This window comes from Salmo salar, chromosome 05 (assembly GCF_965601325.2).
Source record: "Salmo salar chromosome 05, fSalSal1, whole genome shotgun sequence".
NCBI lineage: Eukaryota > Metazoa > Chordata > Actinopteri > Salmoniformes > Salmonidae > Salmo > Salmo salar.
In genome coordinates this window covers 26,048,902-26,069,496 of record NC_138295.1, presented here as the reverse complement: position 1 = coordinate 26,069,496, position 20,595 = coordinate 26,048,902, and the positions used below count along the sequence as shown (strand labels likewise).

Here is a 20,595-nt window from a genome sequence, read left to right as displayed (position 1 = left end):
TAGTGGGCTTGATTACCAGCAACGACGAGACAGCCTACAGGGAGGAGGTGAGGGCATTCGGAGTGTGGTGTCAGGAAAATAACCTCTCACTCAACGTCAACAAAAAAAAGGAGATGATCGTGGACTTCAGGAAACAGCAGAGGGAGCACCCCCTTATCCACATCGACGAGACAGCAGTGGAGAAGGTGGAAAGTTTTAAGTTACTTGGCATACTCTTCACTGACAAACTGAAATGCTCCACCCACACAGACCGTGTTTTGAAGAAGGCGCAATAGCGCCACTTCAACCTCAGGAGGCTGAAGAAATTTGTCTTGTTACCTAAAATCCTCACAAACTTTTACAGATGTACAATTGAGAGCATCCTGTCAGGCTATATCACCGCCTGGTATGGCAACTTCACCGCCCTCAACCGCAAGGTTCTCCAGATGGTGGTGCGTTCTGCACAACGCATCACCTGGGGCAAACTACCTGCCCTCCAGGACACCTACAACACAGGAAGGCCAAAAAGATCATTGAGAACAACAACCACCCGAGGCACTGCCTGTTCACCCCGCTAACATCCAGAAGGCGAGGTCAGTACAAGTATAGCTTCTATCTCAAAGCCATCACACTGTTAAACAGCCATCTCTAACACAGAGAGGCTGCTGCCTACATATTGACTCAAATCATTTGCTAATTTAATACATGGATCACTAGTCACTTTTTAAATAATGCCACTTTTTAAATATTGCCACTTGTAAGGTATGTAAACATTATTAAATTACTCATCTCATATGTATATACTGTATTTTATACCATCTATTGCGTCTTGCCCATACTGCTCCGTCATCGCTCATCCATATATTTATATGTACATATTCTTATTCCATCCCGTTAGATTTGTGTGTATTTGGTAGTTGTTGTGGAGTTGTTAGATTACTTGTTAGATATTACTGCACTGTCGGAACTAGAAGCACAAGCATTTCGCTACCCTCGCACTAACATCTGCTAACAATTTGTATGTGACCAATGAGATTTGATTTGAGACCGGCAGTCTTTTGCATGACAATAACCGCCTGACAAAATTTCATGACCGCCAACGGCCCTAATTTGGTCCAACACACTTTTTCCAATAGCTGGCAGCAAGTTGATAGGTCTGCTGTTAGAACCAGTGAAGGCCACTTTACTGTTCTTGGGTAGCAGAATTACTTTGCCTTCCCTCCAGGCATGAGGACAAACACTGTCCTCTAGGCTCAGATTAAAGATATGACAGATAGTAGTGGCTATAGAGTCAGCTACCATCCTCAGTAGCTTTCTATCTAAGTTGTCAATGCCAGGTGATTTGTCATTATTGATCGAAAACAATAACTTCCCCACCTCTCCTAAACTAACTTTGCAAAATTCAAACTTACAATGCTTTTCTTTTATTATATATATTTTTTTATGCATTAATACGATGACTCGCTATTCATTGTTGTCATAAGTTTGCCCACTTTGCCAATGAAGTAATCATTAAAATAATCCGCAACATCAAATGGTTTTGTGATGAATAAGGCATCTGATTCGATGAAAGATGGATTTGAATTTGTCTTTCTGCCCATAATTTCATTGAAAGTATTTCAGTTTTTCCCATCGTTCTTTATATCATTGATCTTGGCTTCATAATATAGTTTATTCTTTTGTTGAGATTAGTCACATAATTTCTCAATTTGCACTAAATCAGCCAGTCAGATGTAGAGCCAGACTTATTTGCTACTCCTTTTGCCCCAACCATACAGCTTTTCAATTCCTTATCAATCCATGGAGCCTTAACAGTTCTAACAGTCAGTTTCTTAAGAGGTGCATGTTTATCAATAATTGGAAGAAGCAATTTCAAAAATGTATTAACTACAGCGTCTGGAAGCTCCTTATTAATCACACCAGGACCAACAAATTATGTTTAACGTCATCCACATAAGTCACAGTAGAATATTTTGTATGATCTCTTATACACTATTTTAGGCCCAGCTTTTAGAGCTTTGGCTTTCCTGGATATATCCACTATATTGCGATCACTGCACCCAATGGGTCCAAATACAGCTTTAGAACAAAGTTCTATAGTGTTAGTACAAATGTGATCAATTCATATGGATGATCCAGTTCCTGTAGTAATTGTAAACACCCTGGTAGGTTGATTAATGACCTGTACCAGATTACAGGCACTGGTTACAGTGAGCAGATTCCTCTTGAGCTGACAGCTAGATGAAAACCAGTCAGATCCCCAAGAACGTAGACCTCTCTGTTTACATCACATACACTATCAAGCATTTCACACACATTATTTAGATACTGACTGTTAGCACTTGGTAGTCTATAGCAACAGCCTATAATAATAGACTTTAGATGAGGCAAGTGAACCTGCAACCACAACACTTCAGTAACACTTGACATGAGATGGTCTGTAAGCATTACAAGGATGTAGCTCTGAATGTATATATGTGTATATATATATGCCAGTTTTATTGCTTCATTAATCAGAACAACAGTTTTCAGCTGTGCTAACATAATTGTAAAAGGGTTTTCTAATGATCAATTAGCCTTTTTAAATGATAAACTTGGATTAGCTAACACAACTTGCCATTGGAACACAGGAGTGATGGTTGCTGATAATGGGCCTCTGTACGCCTATGTAGATATTACATAAAATCAGCCGTTTCCAGCTACAGTAGTCATTTACAATATTAACAATGTCTACACTGTATTTCTGATCAATTTGATGTTATTTTAATGGACAAAAAATGTGCTTTTCTTTCAAAAACAAGGACATTTCTAAGTGACCCCAAACTTTTGTGTGTGTGTGTGTGTGTGTGTGTGTGTGTGTGTGTGGTGTGTGTGTGTGTGTGTGTGTGTGTGTTAAGAGGTCGACCGATTAATCGGAATAGTAGATTAATTAGGGCCGATGTCAAGTTTTCATAACAATCGGTAATCGGCATTTTTGGACGCCAATGATGGACGCTTATATTGCAATCCACGAGGAGACTGCGTGGCAGGCTTGACCACCTGTTACCCGAGTGCAGGCATCAAGGAGCCATGGTAAGATGCTAGCTAGCATTAAACTTATCTTATACAAAACAATCAATCTTAACATAATCACTAGTTAACTACACATGGTTGATGATATTACTAGGTTAACTAGCTTGTCCTGCGTTGCATATAATCAATGCGGTGCCTGAAATTGTGGCACTTCTCTTGCGTTCAGTGTAAGCAGAGTCAGGGTATATGCAGCAGTTTGGGCCGCCTGGCTCGTTGCAAACTGTGTGAAAACCATTTCTTCCTAACAAAGAACGTAATTAATTTGCGAGAATTTTACATAACATTGAAGGTTGTGCAATGTAACAGCAATATTTAGACTTAGGGTTGCCACCCGTTCGATAAAATACGGAACGGTTCCGTATTTCACTGAAATAATATACGTTTTGTTTTCGAAATGATAGTTTCTGGATTTGACAATATTAATGACCAAAGGCACCTATTTCTGTGTTTATTATATTATAATTAAGTCTATGATTTGATATTTGATAGAGCAGTCTGACTGGGCGGTGGTAGGCAGCAGCAGGCTCGTAAGCATTCATTCAAACCTCACTTTCCTCTGTTTGCCAGCAGCTTTTCGCAATGCTTGAAGCACAGCATTGTTTATGACTTCAAGCCTATCAACTCCCGAGATTAGGCTTGCAGTACTATTGTGCCTATAAGAACGTACAATAGTCAAAGGTCTATGAAATACAAATGGTATAGAGAGAAATAGTCCTATAATAACTACAACCTAAAACTTCTTAACTGGGAATATTGAAGACTCATGTTAAAAGGAGCCACCAGCTTTCATATGTTCTCATGTTCTGAGCAAGAAACTTTAACTTTAGCTTTTTTACATGGCACATATTGCACCTTTACTTTCTTCTCCAATGCTGTGTTTTTGCATTATTTAAACCAAATTGAACATGTTTCATTATTTACTTGAGACTAAATAGATTTTATGTATGTACAGTTGAAGTCGGAAGTCTACATACACTTAGGTTGGAGTTATTAAAACTCGTTTTTCAACCACTCCACAAATGTCTTGTTAATAAACTATAGTTTTGGCAAGTCGGTTAGGACATCTACTTTGCATGACACAAGTCATTTTTCCAACAATTGTTTACAGATTATTTCACATATAATTCACTGTATCACAATTCCAGTTGGTCAGAAGTTTACATACACTAAGTTGACTATGCCTTTAAACAGATTCCTGAACAAGCATTGGAAACAGTGTTTAAACCCTTTACAATGAAGACCTGTGAAGTTATTTGGATTTTTACGAATTATCTTTGAAATACAGCGTCCTGAAAAAATGAGTTTTTGTATGTGTATAGATTTGAATGTGTATGTTTGTGTATATTTACACATGTTAAGTTTGCTAAAAATAAATGCAGTTGACAGTGAGAGGACGTTTCTTTTTTTTGCTGAGTTTATATCTCAACACCTCAAGCATTCCTGTCTCTTCTGTAGGTGTTATCCTTGTATTGCTACTGCTGTATCATCAAATTAATTATCTAAGTGAGTCTCAGAAATGGTTAATGTTATGGATATCATTAACTTTTATTTCTTAGGCTACATATATTAATATGGACTATTTTTAGCACTTTCCTGGGTAGCTTATCAGAGATCGACATAATATGGAAAAGAATAAACAAAGCAAGAGAGAAAAAAAAAAACATTCAGCAGTCCATGAATCAGTTGGGTGTGTGTGTTGTGGGGTTGAAGCTAGGAACACATTGGCTTGGCTCTCTCATCTCTTCTATGCTTTTGGGAGGGAGGGTGGACAAAGAACCTGTCATAGCGGATGTAAGCAATGTCCCTATGCGCTCTGGCAGCTTTCATGGCTGGGATAAGTTATTTCCTCTTCATGAAATGCCAATGAGATCCTACATCTGTAACATGAAATGCCAATGAGTTGAATAAGTTAGCTGGCTCTGTTAGGGCAACCAGCTAAACTGGCAGATATTCAAGCTTTTGTTAGCTTGCGCTGGCTGCTAAAGGAAGCAGGCTAGCGTGGAAGAGAGTGGCTGAGAGGGTCTTTGAAGTGAAACGGAGCTAACCACCTTTCATTCCCAGAGGAGAGAGCTAGAGAGTGAGCCTAGCCCCTCAGGCGCTGCTTGGAAACTCCACTGTTTCGCTCCAGTGAAGGGAGGACATGAGGCGAGGCTGCTTCTTCCAGCAGCAGGACTCGATTTCAAACACATATTTCCACAACCCCTATTCCTGCCCTGCCTGTGCATTTCTATTGCCTGTTGAATACCACACTTTCTTCCTGATAAATCCCCTCTTCTGGACGTCTCAGCCTAAAACATGACGTCATCCTCTGAGGAAATGGCAAGCCACAAGAGGTGCTGGAGCGCGCGTGAGCCAAGTTAACCCCCCCCCCAGCCAAACCCTCCCCAAACCCAGACGACGCGGGGGCAAATTGTGCTCCGCCCTATGGGATTCCCGGTCACGGCCGGTTATGACACAGCCTGGGATTGATCCCGGGTCTGTAGTGATGCCGGAAGCACTGCAATGCAGTGCATTAGACCGCTGAGCCACTCCGTAGTCCCTAGATTATGAGCTGTTAAAATGAGATGCTACTTTAACTGTAAGTTGCAGTGAATAAAAGTGTCTGATAAATGGCCATTATGTTAACATTTGATCCGCTTATGTGACCTATCTATATCTGCCATGTCCTGTGTCCCCTTAGGAGGCAGAGGGGGCGCTGCCCTACCTGCTGGTGCTGTGTGGGGACCACGGGATGTCCGAGACGGGCAGCCACGGGGGCTCGTCTGAGCACGAGGTCAACACCCCCCTGGTGCTCATCAGCCCCGCCTTCAAGAAGAAAGGTAAGCACGCTCATTGGCTCTCCTGTTATCCCTCCTCTGTCTGTTTGTCAGTCTGTCTTGGTGTCATTGCTGAAGTAGGCACATGCACACCGGTGTTCAAATGCGGAACACAACACTTATCCATAATAGTATAGTGAACATATCGTAGTTACGGCCCACCACTAATATGTCCATTTACATTTGTTTTCATCTAGGAAAAATGTGGTTAAGTGAGGATTAACATGACTTTTTATAGGTAAGGGCCTACTCCAGAGCGCCTGTGCCACACACGTACATGCCTGGTTAAATAAAGGCTGCAAAAATGCACACACAAACATACACACACGGCTGTCTCTCAGCTGAGCTCTCACACTGTGAGAAGTGGTGACGTCTTGGCACTGTGTGAAGAGGAGCTCATTAACGTCTCGCTGCTCTGTGACGAACGCGTTCGAGGCTGTTGGCGTGAATGTGATAATTGTTTCTTTATTTGCCACGTCTATTTCTAGATCACTCCTCATCTACATGGGTTTATTTCAGGTGGATCACATTTTACTGAGAGACTGGCTGAGAAATGAAGCGGTGTCAGAAACAGGCTGGTACAGTAACTTGTACTGTAGGACCAGACACATGATGGACAGGCTGGTACAGTAACTTGTACTGTAGGACCAGACACATGATGGACAGGCTGGTACAGTAACTTGTACTGTAGGACCAGACACATGATGGACAGGCTGGTACAGTAACTTGTACTGTAGGACCAGACACATGATGGACAGGCTGGTACAGTAACTTGTACTGTAGGACCAGACACATGATGGACAGGCTGGTACAGTAACTTGTACTGTAGGACCAGACACATGATGGACAGGCTGGTACAGTAACTTGTACTGTAGGACCAGACACATGATGGACAGGCTGGTACAGTAACTTGTACTGTAGGACCAGACACATGATGGACAGGCTGGTACAGTAACTTGTACTGTAGGACCAGACACATGATGGACAGGCTGGTACAGTAACTTGTACTGTAGGACCAGACACATGATGGACAGGCTGGTACAGTAACTTGTACTGTAGGACCAGACACATGATGGACAGGCTGGTACAGTAACTTGTACTGTAGGACCAGACACATGATGGACAGGCTGGTACAGTAACTTGTATTGTAGGACCAGACACATGATGGACAGGCTGGTACAGTAACTTGTACTGTAGGACCTCAGACACATGATGGACAGGCTGGTACATTAACTTGTACTGTAGGACCTCAGACACATGATGGACAGGCTGGTACAGTAACTTGTACTGTAGGACCTCAGACACATGATGGACAGGCTGGTACAGTAACTTGTACTGTAGGACCTCAGACACATGATGGACAGGCTGGTACAGTAACTTGTACTGTAGGACCAGACACAGAGCTCATGTTCTGGATTGTCCTGTCAACTCAACTGGCAGGATTTAAGCTTGAGCTTTTATCAAACCTAAAAACAGGACACAGCATTTTATATATATATATGCTTACAACCCAACACCGTGCAGGACGTTTGGCATTTGCCAGAGAACACCAAGATTGGCAAATTTGCCACTGGCGCCCTGTGCTCTTCACAGATGAAAGCAGGTTCACACTGAGCACATGTGACAAAGTCTGGAGACGCCGTGGAGAACGTTCTGCTGCCTGCAACATCCTCCAGTATGACCGGTTTGGCGGTGGGTCAGTCATGGTGTGGGGTGGCATTTCTTTGGGGGGGCCGCACAGCCCTCCATGTGCTCGCCAGAGGTAGCCTGACTGCCATTAGGTACCGAGATGAGATCCTCAGACCCCCTGTGAGACCATATGCTGGTGCGGTTGGCCCTGGGTTCCTCCTAATGCAAGACAATGCTAGACCTCATGTGGCTGGAGTGTGTCAGCAGTTCCTGCAAGAGGAAGGCATTGATGCTATGGACTGGCCCGCCCGTTCCCCAGACCTGAATCCAATTGAGCACATCTGGGACATCATGTCTCGCTCCATCCACCAACGCCACGTTGCACCACAGACTGTCCAGGAGTTGGCGGATGCTTTAGTCCAGGTCTGGGAGGAGATCCCTCAGGAGACCATCCCCCACCTCATCAGGAGCATGCCCAGGCGTTGTAGGGAGGTCATACAGGCACGTGGAGGCCACACACACTACTGAGCCTCATTTTGACTTGTTTTAAGGACATTACATCAAAGTTGGATCAGCCTGTAGTGTGGTTTTCCACTTTAATTTTGAGTGTGACTCCATATCCAGACCTCCATGAGTTGATAAATTGGATTTCCATTGATTATTTTTGTGTGATTTTGTTGTCAGCACATTCAACTATGTAAAGAAAAAAGTATTTAATAAGATTATTTCATTCATTCAGATCTAGGATGTGTTATTTTAGTGTTCCCTTTATTTTTTTGAGCAGTGTATATATATATATATATATATATAATTTATTTATTTTAGAATAGGTTTTATTTTAAAGTGCTACACAAAGTGAATGAATCATTGTTATTAAAGTATGACGTAGAGGAGTAGGGGTTGATTAGAGATGCGGCACATATGTTCTGCTCCTGTGACTTTTCACTTAAATTCTCAACTGTATTCGTGTGTGAATGTACGTACGCACACACGTGTGTGTGTGTGTGTGTACGTGCGCATTTCTGTCTGTCTTGTGCATGTGTGCCTCCTTGCGCCCTCTTGTTTCTATATCCTGAGATACTCTCTCTACTCCTTATAAACAGTAGGGATGGAGAAACCGTCAACAGTAGAGCAGGTGGACCTGACCCCGACCCTGGCTCTTGGTCTGGGCCTGCCCATCTCCCAGAACAGCGTGGGCCGACTCATCCAGCCTGTGGTGGAGGAGGCCTCGCTCAGGGACCAGCTACGCTTCCTGCACCTCAATGGCCACCAGCTGAGCTACCTGCTGAAGGACAGCATGCCAGCCTATGAGAAAGGTAAGAGGGAATAGTGTGGGTCAGTGCAGGGGTAGTGCCAGATCAGAGCAAGGCTAAATCAGCTTCCAGCCTCCCAAAGACAAGGTGTACTATAGGTCCTTTACAGGTCCAAAATTAATCTGTGGCTTTCCCACCCAACCCAACATGCGTAAAAAATTTTTTTTTTAAAGGAGACCGGTTACGAATGGACCCGAGGACAGTCAGAACCATTCAATGGCCCATGGAAAAACAGGCGCAAACGGACCCATGCTGGTTTGATCTGAGAGACCCATTCGGATCCGAGAGTAGAACGAGAGAGGGAAAGGAACCTCTGCCATCAATAAGCGAGGGATATTGGCCAAATTATCAATCCTTAAAAACTGCTAAATGACATAAAACCAGCCAGAATAAAAGTATATTTCGATGTGTAGCATAATAAAAACATTATGGCTTATTGTTTTTTTGGTTTTTACTTTCCTAAAACAATAATTTCTTCACGGTTCAGATGTTGGAGATTTGAGTGCCCAATGTATCAGGGCATTGCATGCATTTGTCTATAGGCCTAGGCTCCACTGTTTGATATTGATATTTAAAAATATATATATAAAGGAAGAGAAGCTTAGGACTAGCCCAGAGAGAAAGATGGAGATATGCCGGGCGCCATGTTTCTGACACCAACATGCATTCTTTATCCTTGTCAGATAGGCTTCTACTGCTATACAGATGTAGGCGTACTATACAGAAGGAGGAGGAATTCGGCGTGCATAATATTTTTTTAAATAAAGATGAGCATTATATTGTTACTCCTTTAATCTAACTTTGGTCGGCCTAAAACATTCTTCCTCACCTCAAGTTCAACTGAGTCAGTTGGACTGCTGGTGCGCACTGCCTTCATAGGCCTGTAGTAGCTAAGCCTAGTGACAATACCACACCAGACCTTCACAAAAGTTTCTTAATTTTATTAGGGTAATATCAAAGTAAGTTATGTAATTGTTTATATGTAATATATGAACCCGTAGGCCTATCCAACAAATGACAGCAATAGGCTGACATTTATTTTACATCTGGCCTACTTTAAACTTGTCTTAAATTTAAATACAGAGCAAAAAAATTAAAAGACAAATTAATTTAGCCAACGAAAATGTCAAAAAAAAATGAAACAAAACACTTTTAGCATATTTAAAGAAATGTTTTAGATTCTAAAAAAGTTTCTTATAATAACAATGATGATAAAACAAATGATAATAAATACGAAAACAAATAAATAAAAGTTTGAAAATTGCATCAAACCTGAATAATAGCGAGTTGCACACATTCCATTTGGCCGCGCCAATGTTGTTCTCATCTTTATCCCTTAAACTTGTCCTCACAGAAGACTATACTCTTTCATCTCTTTTGTTTTACTTAAATGAAAAAGACCTCCATCTTCGCAATCAACAGTTGCCTAGGCCAAAGCGCCTTTCACTCGTGCTCTCTCTCTCTCTCTCTTCAGCAACAGGTGCATGTGAGGTAAGTGGCTGGAACCAGTTTCAGCTGGACATGAACTATACGTTTTATTGAGTTGCAAATGGCGAAGTTCTGATCACCTCGCACATTAAATTAACAGAGGACAGATCCAGTCGGTAAATCAATTATAATTGCACATACCTGAGACCCGTGGCAATTATATAAGACCCGACCCAGATCTGAGACAAAAGTCAGAATTTATGGTCTCGGAATTTCAGGTTGGTTGGACCCGTGAAGACCTCTAGTGTGTACAAAGCTATTCGGATAAAGCCAACATAAGTGGCTCAATTCAAGTATTTTATTAATAACACAAGGATACACAAGCAATGTGTATGTGTGGCATACACACACACACCCAAAGCACATATGTTCCTGCAACCATTTATGTCTGTAAATAGATGTATTGACAACCGCAAAGGATTCAACTGGTTTAAGTTACAAGATTGCATTTGGTTGCCTCTCTACAGAAGACAATCATCCTTCTCTTTCCACACACACACACACACACACACACACACACACACACACACACACACACACACACACACACACACACACACACACACACAGCCATCCTTTGCAGGGTTTTACTCTCTCTCTCCTAGTATCTTACTGAGTCACTGTCAAAGAAAGGAGAAGATTATCCACCTTTGGGGTTCACTCACATACACACACACACCTGTGTTTAGGCTATGTTGTATACATGTCGGAGTGTGGCTGTGAGGCCTGTCCTTGGGCTATTACAGTGGATGTTCTGTATCAGGTGTTTGTCTATTGAGATTGCATGGCTGTGTGCTCAATTTTAAACATCTGTAAGCAGCTGGTGTGGTTGAAATAGCCGGATCCACTAATTTGAAGGGGTGCCCACATGCTTTTGTATATAAAAGTTCGAACACACCTACTCATTCAAGGGTTTTTCTTTATTTTGACTATTTTCTACATTGTAGAATAATAGTAAAGACATAAAAACTATGAAATAACACATGGAATCATGTAGTAACCATTAGTGTTAAACAAATCAAAATACAGCTAGAATAAGCAAAGAGAAACGACAGTCCATCAGTACTATAGGACATGAAGGTCAGTCAATGCGGAAAATTTGATGAACTTTGAAAGTTTCTTTAAGTGCAGTTGGAAAAACCACAAATTGCTGGCTCTCATGTGGACTGCCACAGGAAAGGAAGACCCAGAGTAACCTCTGCTGCCGAGGATAAGTTCATTAGAGTTACCAGCCTCAGAAATTGCAGCCCAAATAAATTCTTCACAGAGTTCAAGTAACTAGCCTGTTCAACCTCTCTTTCGTGTCATCTGAGATTCCCAAAGATTGGAAAGCAGCTGCTGTCATCCCCCTCTTCAAAGAAAGGAACCCTCTTGACCCAAACTGCTACAGACATATCTATCCTACCCTGCCTTTCTAAAGTCTTCGAAAGCCAAGTCAACAAACAGATTACCGACCATTTCGAATCCCACCGCACCTTCTCCACTACGCAGACGACACCATTCTGTATACTTCTGGCCCTTCTTTGGACACTGTGTTAACTACCCTCCAGACGAGCTTCACTGCCATACAACTCTCCTTCCGTGGCCTCCAACTGTTCTTAAATACAAGTAAAACTAAATGCATGCTCTTCAACCGATCGCTGCCCGCCTGTCCAGCATCACTACTCTGGACGGTTCTGACTTAGAATATGTGGACAACTACTTATACCTAGGTATTTTGAGAAGAAGTTCTCATTTACAATTGCGACCTGGCCAAGATAAAGCAGAACAGTTTGACACATACAACAACACAGAGTTACACATGGAGTAAAACAAACATACAGTCAATAATATAGTAGAGAAATAAGTCTATATACAAAGTGAGCAAATGAGGTGAGATAAGGAAGGTAAAGGCAAAAAAAGGCCATGGTGGCGAAGTAAATAAAATATAGCAAGTAAAACACTGGAATAGTAAATTTGCAGTGGAAGAAAGTAGAAATAGAAATAATGGGGTGCAAAGGAGCAAAACAAATAAATACATTATGGGAAGAGGTAGTTGTTTGGGCTAAATTATAGATGGGCTATGTGCAGGTGCAGTAATCTGTGAGCTGCTCGGACAGCTGGTGCTTAAAGCTAGTGAGGGAGATAAGTGTTTCCAGTTTTAGAGATTTTTGTAGTTCGTTCCAGTCATTGGCAGCAGAGAACTGGAAGGAGAGGCGGCCGAAGGAGGAATTGGCTTTGGGGGTGACCAGAGAGATATACCTGTTGGAGCGCGTGCTACAGGTGGGTGCTGCTATGGTGACCAGCGAGCTGAGAAAAGGGGGAACTTTACCTAGCAGGGTCTTATAGATGACCTGGAGCCAGTGGGTTTGGCGACCAGTATGAAGCGAGGGCCAGCCAACGAGAGCGTACAGGTCGCAGTGGTGGGTAGTATATGGGGCTTTGGTGACAAAACGGATGGCACTATGATAGAATGCATCCAATTTGTAGGGTATTGGAGGCTATTTTGTAAATGACATCGCCGAAGTCGAGGATCGGTAGGATGGTCAGTTTTACGAGGGTATGTTTGGCAGCATGAGTGAAAGATGCTTTGTTGCGAAATAGGAAGCCAATTCTAGATTTAACTTTGGATTGGAGATATTTGATGTCAGTCTGGAAGGAGAGTTTAGTCTAACCAGACACCTAGGTATTTGTAGTTGTCCACATATTCTAAGTCAGAACCGTCCAGAGTAGTGATGCTGGACAGGCGGGCAGGTGCAGGCAGCGATCGGTTGAAGAGCATGCATTTAGTTTTACTTGTATTTAAGAGCAGTTGCAGGCCACGGAAGGAGAGTTGTATGGCATTGAAGCTCGTCTGGAGGTTAGTTAACACAGTGTCCAAAGAAGGGCCAGAAGTATACGGAATGGTGTCGTCTGTGTAGAGGTGGATCAGAGACTCACCAGCAGCAAGAGCGACATCATTGATGTATACAGAGAAAAGAGTCGGCCCAAGAAATGAACCCAATGAATATGGCTGCACAGTATTGTTTCTTATCGATGGCGGTTAAGATATCATTTAGGACCTTGAGCGTGGCTGAGGTGCACCCAATGACCTACTCTGAAACCAGATTGCATAGCGGAGAAGGTGCGGTGGGATTCGAAATGGTCGGTAATCTGTTTGTTGACTTGGCTATCGAAGACTTTAGAAAGGCAGGGTAGGATAGATATAGATAGGTCTGTAGCAGTTTGGGTCAAGAGTGTCCCCCCCTTTGAAGAGGGGGATGACCGCAGCTGCTTTCCAATCTTTGGGAGTCTCAGACGACACGAAAGATAGGTTGAAAAGGCTAGTAATAGGGGTTGCAACAATTTCTGCAGATCATTTTAGAAAGAAATGGTCCAGATTGTCTAGCCCGGCTGATTTGTAGGGGTCCAGATTTTGCAGCTCTTTCAGAACATCGGCTGACTGAATTTGGGAGAAGGAGAAATGGGGAAGGCTTGGGCGAGTTGCTGTGGGGGGTGCAGTGCTGTTGACTGGGGTAGGGGTAGCCAGGTGGAAAGCATGGCCAGCCGTAGAAAAATGCTTATTGAAATTGTCAATTATAGTGGATTTGTCGGTGGTGACAGAGTTTCCTATCCTCAGTGCAGTGGGCAGATGGGAGGAAGTGCTCTTATTCTCCAAGGACTTTAGTTTCCCAGAACTTTTTTGAGTTTGTGTTGCAGGAAGTACATTTCTGCTTGAAAAAGCTAGCCTTGGCTTTTCTAACTGCCTGTGTATATTGGTTTCTAACTTCCCTGAAAAGTTGCATATCACGGGGGCTGTTCGATGCTAATGCAGAATGCCACAGGATGTTTTTGTGTTGGTTAAGGGCAGTCAGGTCTGGAGAGAACCAAGGGCTATATCTGTTCCTGGTTCTAAAGTTCTTGAATGGGGCATGCTTATTTAAGATGGTGAGGAAGGCATTAAAAAAAAATAACCAGGCATCCTCTACTAAAGGGATGAGGTCAATATCCTTCCAGGATACCCGGGCCAAGTCGATTAGAAAGGCCTGCTCGCTGAAGTGTTTCAGGGAGCGTTTGACAGTGATGAGTGGAGGTTGTTTGACCGCTGACCCATTACGGATGCAGGCAGTGATCGCTGAGATCTTGGTTGAAAACAGCAGAGGTGTATTTAGAGGGCAAGTTGGTTAGGATGATATCTATGAGGGTACCCGAGATTACGGCTTTAGGGTGGTACCTGGTAGGTTCATTGATAATTTGTGTGAGATTGAGGGCATCAAACTTAGATTGTAGGATGGCTGGGGTGTTAAGCATGTCCCGGTTTAGGTCACCTAGCAGCACGAGCTCTGAAGATAGATGGGGAGCAATCAGTTCACATATGGTGTCCAGAGCACAGCTGGGGGCAGAGGGTGGTCTGTTGCAGGCGACAACGGTGAGAGACTTGTTTTTAGAGAGGTGGATTTTTAAAAGTAGAAGTTCAAATTGTTTGGGTACAGACCTGGATTGTAGGACAGAACTCTGCAGTAGATTGCAACACCGCCCCCTTTGGCCGTTCTATCTTGTCTGAAAATGTTGTAGTTAGGGATGGAGATTTCAGAGTTTTTGGTGGAAAATGGGTCATTGATGAAAGAGGGCAAAGGAGGCTGATGCATTGTACAGAGCAACAGATGGGCTACAGTTAGTCAACTGACAGTCCAGTTCAACATTAGCGCCCAAAGACCCATAAAATAATGCACAACTCGTTGTACCTTGACACGAATGGGGTATGGCAGCCGACGACCTTAGAGTTCCTCTTCTTTCAGCTAAAAATAAGAAACTGCTGCTGCATTGAGCTAAGGAATGAAAACATTGCCTGGACTGATGAAACCCGGTTCCTGCTGGTTCACGCTGGTGGGTGACTAGGGTATGAAGAAAAACACATGAGTACATGCATCCATTGTGCCGCTGGTGGTGTGGGGTGTGTTTTCATGGCACACGTTGGGCCCTGTGATAAAAGTGGAGCAACGTTTAAATGCCACAGCATATTTGAACATCATTGCCAATCAGGCGCATCCGTTCACGGCAGCAGTGTATCCATCTGTGAATAGATTTTTCAGCAGGATGATGCCCCATGCTACAAGGCTAGGATTGTCCAGGAGTGGTTCCACAAACATGACAGTGAATTCAGCTTACCGCAGTGGCCTGCCCATTCACCAGATCTCAATCCAATTTGAGTATCTGTGGGATGAGATGGAACAAGCTTTTCATAGTAGAAATCCACTAGTAGCCAACTTGACACAACTGTGGGAAGCATTGGAGATAGCATGGGCCAGCATCTCTGTGGAACGCTTTCGACACACTGTAGAGTCCATAGTCCGGCTAAATGAGTATATTATGAGGGCAAAAAGGGGAGCAACTCAATATTAGGAAGGTGTTCATAATGTTTTGTACACTCTACAACGTTTACTTCTGTACATTTACACTGAGGTAATAGTGGTTCTGAGGTCTCACTTGGTTGGAACATGGAGCCTACAATTCCAGGTTTGTGGGTTTGATTTCCCCAGGTTTCCCATATTGAATATGTAATGTTTGACCACTGCACCAGTCAGAGCCAGAGAGCTGCCTAGACCGCCGCACCAGTCAGAGCCAGAGAGCTGCCTAGATTGCCGCACCAGTCAGAGCCAGAGAGCTGCCTAGACCGCCGCGCCGCTCGGAGCCAGAGAGCTGCCTAGACCGCCTTGCCGCTCGGAGCCAGAGAGCTGCCTAGACCGCCTTGCCGCTCGGAGCCAGAGAGCTGCCTAGACCGCCTTGCCGCTCGGAGCCAGAGAGCTGCCTAGACCGCCTTGCCGCTCGGAGCCAGAGAGCTGCCTAGACCGCTGCACCGCTCTGAGCCAGAGAGCTGCTTAACTCGCTTTGCCACTCAGAATCAGAGCGCAGCCTAGACCACTCTGCCACGGCAGTTCACCATTCTCTAGCAAGCAGGGAGCGTACTTGATGGTACTTAATGGAAACAGCGCATTGTTTTTAATTATTTTGTTTTAAGCCTTCCCCAAACCATAGCCCTAACCTTAAGCACTCAAAACAAATACCTAAACTTAACTCTTTCAGTTTGTTTAACTTTGTAACCACGTGGAATTAACCCTGGAACCACGCGATATGAATAGGCAAAATATTGACTTTCATCCAATTACGTCAAATTCCAAAGTGAAACTATGAGGTCAGGTCAAAACATGCCCTCTATGTGCTCGCCGTGTGCTACGCCACCTAAATACCGCACGCATAGATGCACACAGGCAAACATACACTCACACACATGCACACACATACGCAGACACAGTTCTACATGCCACAGTTCAAGACGTTTGCATTACCTGAGTATTTCGATAAATGACACACATTGAACCGTGAGTAAAGTTATTCATTATTGATTTTGACTACAACACCAGATACACCACAACCTCATGAGAGTCTAATCACTCTGTCTGTGTTACCTGGCAGACTTAATTGTAAAGCAATATTTGTATTATATTCCCTATTCAGTGATATTCTGAGTGCATTGTGAAAGATTTCCACTGATTTAGCTTGTAAGAAGAGTAAAATTATCCTAGATGAACTGGAGAATTTTGAGCACTGATGTACCATAAATGAATCATATGAGTTTTAGCTTATTAATTGCCAAGTGTGTATCTTCAACTCCCTAAGTTAGGGTTGGTTATCATCTATGTTCACAGCTGTTAAAATTTGAATCAAGTCAATCTGATTATCGATTCACCGCCACCCTCTCCCCTTCGTCTCCTTCTTCTTATTTCAGGACTCAGCTGTTCTTAGGTCACCCCATGGGCCTCTGAGTGATGAATGCTCATTAAGGTAGAAAAATGCATGCTAATCAATCAGAGTGGCTGCTTAGTGCAACTGTAATTTAAAGCAAATTTAGATTGCAGTAGAGTAGCTCAAGAGTATTTAGTATTTATTAGGATCCCCATTAGCTGCTGCCAAGAGAGATGATAACTCACACAGGTCTTAAATTACTGTTCTGATTTCAACCTAAAATGGCTGCCAGGAAGGCCATTGTCCACACTGCAGCCTATTCAGCAAATTATTCATTCACCAGTTTCCATAGTGATTCTGGGACATCTCCTTTACAAGCAGCGGACCTAAGTCTAGTTTCTGGGGCTATTACAACTCTGAGGTAGTGACCTCAAAGCATCCTTGTTATTCCTGTGTACACAATGGACATGCCTAGACATCTACACAAACACCATCTCACAATAGACATGCCTCGACATCAACGCAAACAGCCATCTCACTCCGGACTTGCCTAGACATCTACGCAAACAGCCATCTCACTCCGGACATGCCTAGACATCTACGCAAACAGCCATCTCACGCCGGACGTGCCTAGACATCTACGCAAACAGCCATCTCACTCCGGACATGCCTAGACATCTACGCAAACAGCCATCTCACGCCGGACGTGCCTAGACATCTACGCAAACAGCCATCTCACGCCGGACATGCCTAGACATCTACGCAAACAGCCATCTCACGCCGGACGTGCCTAGACATCTACGCAAACAGCCATCTCACGCCGGACGTGCCTAGACATCTACCCAAACAGCCATCTCACGCCGGACGTGCCTAGACATCTACGCAAACAGCCATCTCACGCCGGACGTACCTAGACATCTACGCAAACATCCACCTTCAGTAAATGAGCCTTCTTTCTTGACAAACACAGACAAGACATGATGAAATGCTAGTCAATCAGTGGCGTACCTCCTTTCTGTTTCTTTTTTTTTCATTGCCTTGTATTTCCTACATTCAGTAGTTCAATTACTGGGACCTCCTTTGAGTGGCTTTTCAATTATTCTGCAGTAAAAGGAACAGGGAACAAGATAGACTATTCAATCTGACATAAACCTCAGATAGAGGAAGTTGGAGAAAGTGGCTGCTCTTAAAGTGAACTCTGCAAGGTTCAGGTTATTGCTATCCTAGTCAGTGTCACTTTGATTAAGGCCGCCCTAATACATGTCAAGGTCACATCGAGCCAAGGACCAAGCAAGCAATGTGGTTCCAAGTTCAACCAATGTGGCAATTGATTGTGGCAATACCAAACAAATCACTGTTAGACTGACACAGTGGTGCCGATGTCAAGGCGGCTCGCACCTTTCCCTTTTTGACTTAACATGTCCGTCTCAAGGTGAGCGTACAGTGCCTTCAGAAACTATTCAGACCACTTGACTTTTTCCAAATTCTTACGTTACAGCCTTATTCTAAAATTGATAAAAAAATATATTAAAAATCCTCAGCAATCTACACACAATACCCCACAATGACAAAGCGAAAACAGGTTTTTATTTAAAAATAAAAAACAAATACATTATTTACATAAGTATTCAGACCGTTTGATATGAGACTTGAAATTGATCTCGGTGCATCTTGTTTCCATTGATCATCCTTGAGATGAGTCTACAGCTTTGATTGGAGACCACCTGTGGTAAATTCAATTGATTGGACATGATTTGGAAATGCACACACCTGTCTATATAAGGTCCCACTGTTGACAGTGCATGTCGGAGCAAAAACCAAGCCATGAGGTTGAAGGAATTGTCCGTAGAGCTCCAAGATAGGATTGTGTCGAGGCACAGATCTGGGGAAGGGTACCCAAGAACACAGTGGCCTCAATCATTCTTAAATGGAAGAGGTTTCTAACCACCAACACTCTTCCTAGAGCTGGTCATCTGTCCAAATGGAGCAATCGGTGCAGAAGGGCCTTGGTTAGGGAGGTGACCAAGAACCCGATGGTCACTGACAGAGCTCCAGAGTTCTTCTGTGGAGATGGTTGTCCTTCTGGAAAGTTCTTCCATCTCTACAGCACTCCACCAATCAGGCCTTTATCGTAGAGTGACCAGACGGAAGCCACTCCTCAGTAAAAGGCACATGACAGCCTGCTTGGAGTTTGCCAAAAGGCACCTAAAGACTTTCAGACCATGAGAATCAAGATTCTCTAGTCTGATAAAACCAAGATTGAACTCTTTGGCCTGAATGCCAAGTGTCACGTCTGGAGGAAACCTGGCACCATCCCTACGGTGAAGCATGGTGGTGGCAGCATCATGCTGTGGGGATTTTTTTCAGCGGCAGGGCCTGAGACTAGTCAGGATCGAAGGAAAAGATGAATGGAGCAAAGTACAGAAAGATCCTTGATGAAAACCTGCTCCTGAGCGCTCAAGACCTTAGACTGGGGTGAAGTTTCACCTTCCAACAGGACAAAGACCCTAAACACACATCCAAGACAATGTAGGACTGGCTTCGGGACAAATCTCTGAATGTCCTTGAGTGGCCCAGCCAGAGCCCGGACTTGAACCCGATCGAACATCTCTGGACAGACCTGAAAATAGCTGTGCCGCAACGCTCCCCATCCAACCTCACAGAGCTTGAGAGGATCTGCAGAGATGAATGGGAGAAACTCCACAAGTACAGGTGTGCCAAGCTTGTAGTGTCATACCCAAGAAGACTTGAGGCTGTAATCTCTGTCAAAGGTGCTTCAACATAGTACTGAGTAAAGGGACTGAATACTTATGTAATTGTGATATTTCTGGGGGGGTTTTTAAACATGTTTTTGCTTTGCCATTATGGGGTATTGTGTGTAGATTGATGAGGGGGGAAAAACTATAATACATTTTACAATAAGGCTGTAACCTAACAAAATATGGGAAAAGTCAATGCGTCTGAATACTTTCCGAAGGCGCTGTACATGAACAATTACATAGTGCTGGAATAAAGAAAGGTGCTGGTACACATTTTTGGTGTTCATATTTGATGGGCGGACATTGTGATTTCCCCAAGGCTATGACCTCTGACTTGTGTGTGTCACAAATTTTTATTTTTATTGGCAGAGTTTGATGAATAAAGGGCGTCTTGCTACAGGGTCACCGTGTTGGAGCCCTTATAGCCGCAATCAGCAGTAGAGACGATAGCAAAGCGATCCCCGCCCCTGTTCTGGTAAAAATCTCTGGGATTGGGCTGGAGGAATGTAACCATGCTCAATTTCATAGACAGAGCTATGGATGCAAAGACTGACCATGATATGAAAATTAATGTTTTAACCATGTTTTTATGCTATATACGGTTTGTTTACGTTAGTTTTGTTTTCAAAAATTGGAGTTATGGGTTCTGATGGTGTACGACAGGGGGTCCGTATCATTAATGTATAAGTCCAAAAATGGATGTAGCAGCTGTAGATTACCTCTTTTACTTAAAATAGTGTATCCCCAGTCACCACATAGTATATGTGAGGGATAGTAGTGTTCAGTCCATGGCACTTCCAAATGTGTAAAAGCTGCCCCCATATTGAAAGTATCAGA

At 43.4% G+C, this 20,595-nt stretch overlaps 1 protein-coding gene across 2 annotated transcripts in view; it reads left to right on the top strand.

Annotated features, from left to right (window-relative positions):
• The window catches only part of LOC106604548 (phosphatidylinositol glycan anchor biosynthesis class G (EMM blood group)), a 127,027-nt gene that overhangs the window by 35,008 nt on the left and 71,424 nt on the right, over window positions 1–20,595 (top strand). The window contains exons 5-7 of one of the 2 annotated variants that reach the window (XM_014199299.3): window positions 5,732–5,870; window positions 8,600–8,812; window positions 8,983–9,250. In XM_014199299.3, coding sequence (XP_014054774.1) covers window positions 5,732–5,870; window positions 8,600–8,812; window positions 8,983–9,182 — 552 coding nt within the window. In that variant the 3' untranslated portion in view covers window positions 9,183–9,250. Of the gene's footprint in view, window positions 1–5,731; window positions 5,871–8,599; window positions 8,813–8,982; window positions 9,251–20,595 lie in introns of those variants that run through there. The other variant, XM_014199297.3, reaches the window with a different exon arrangement.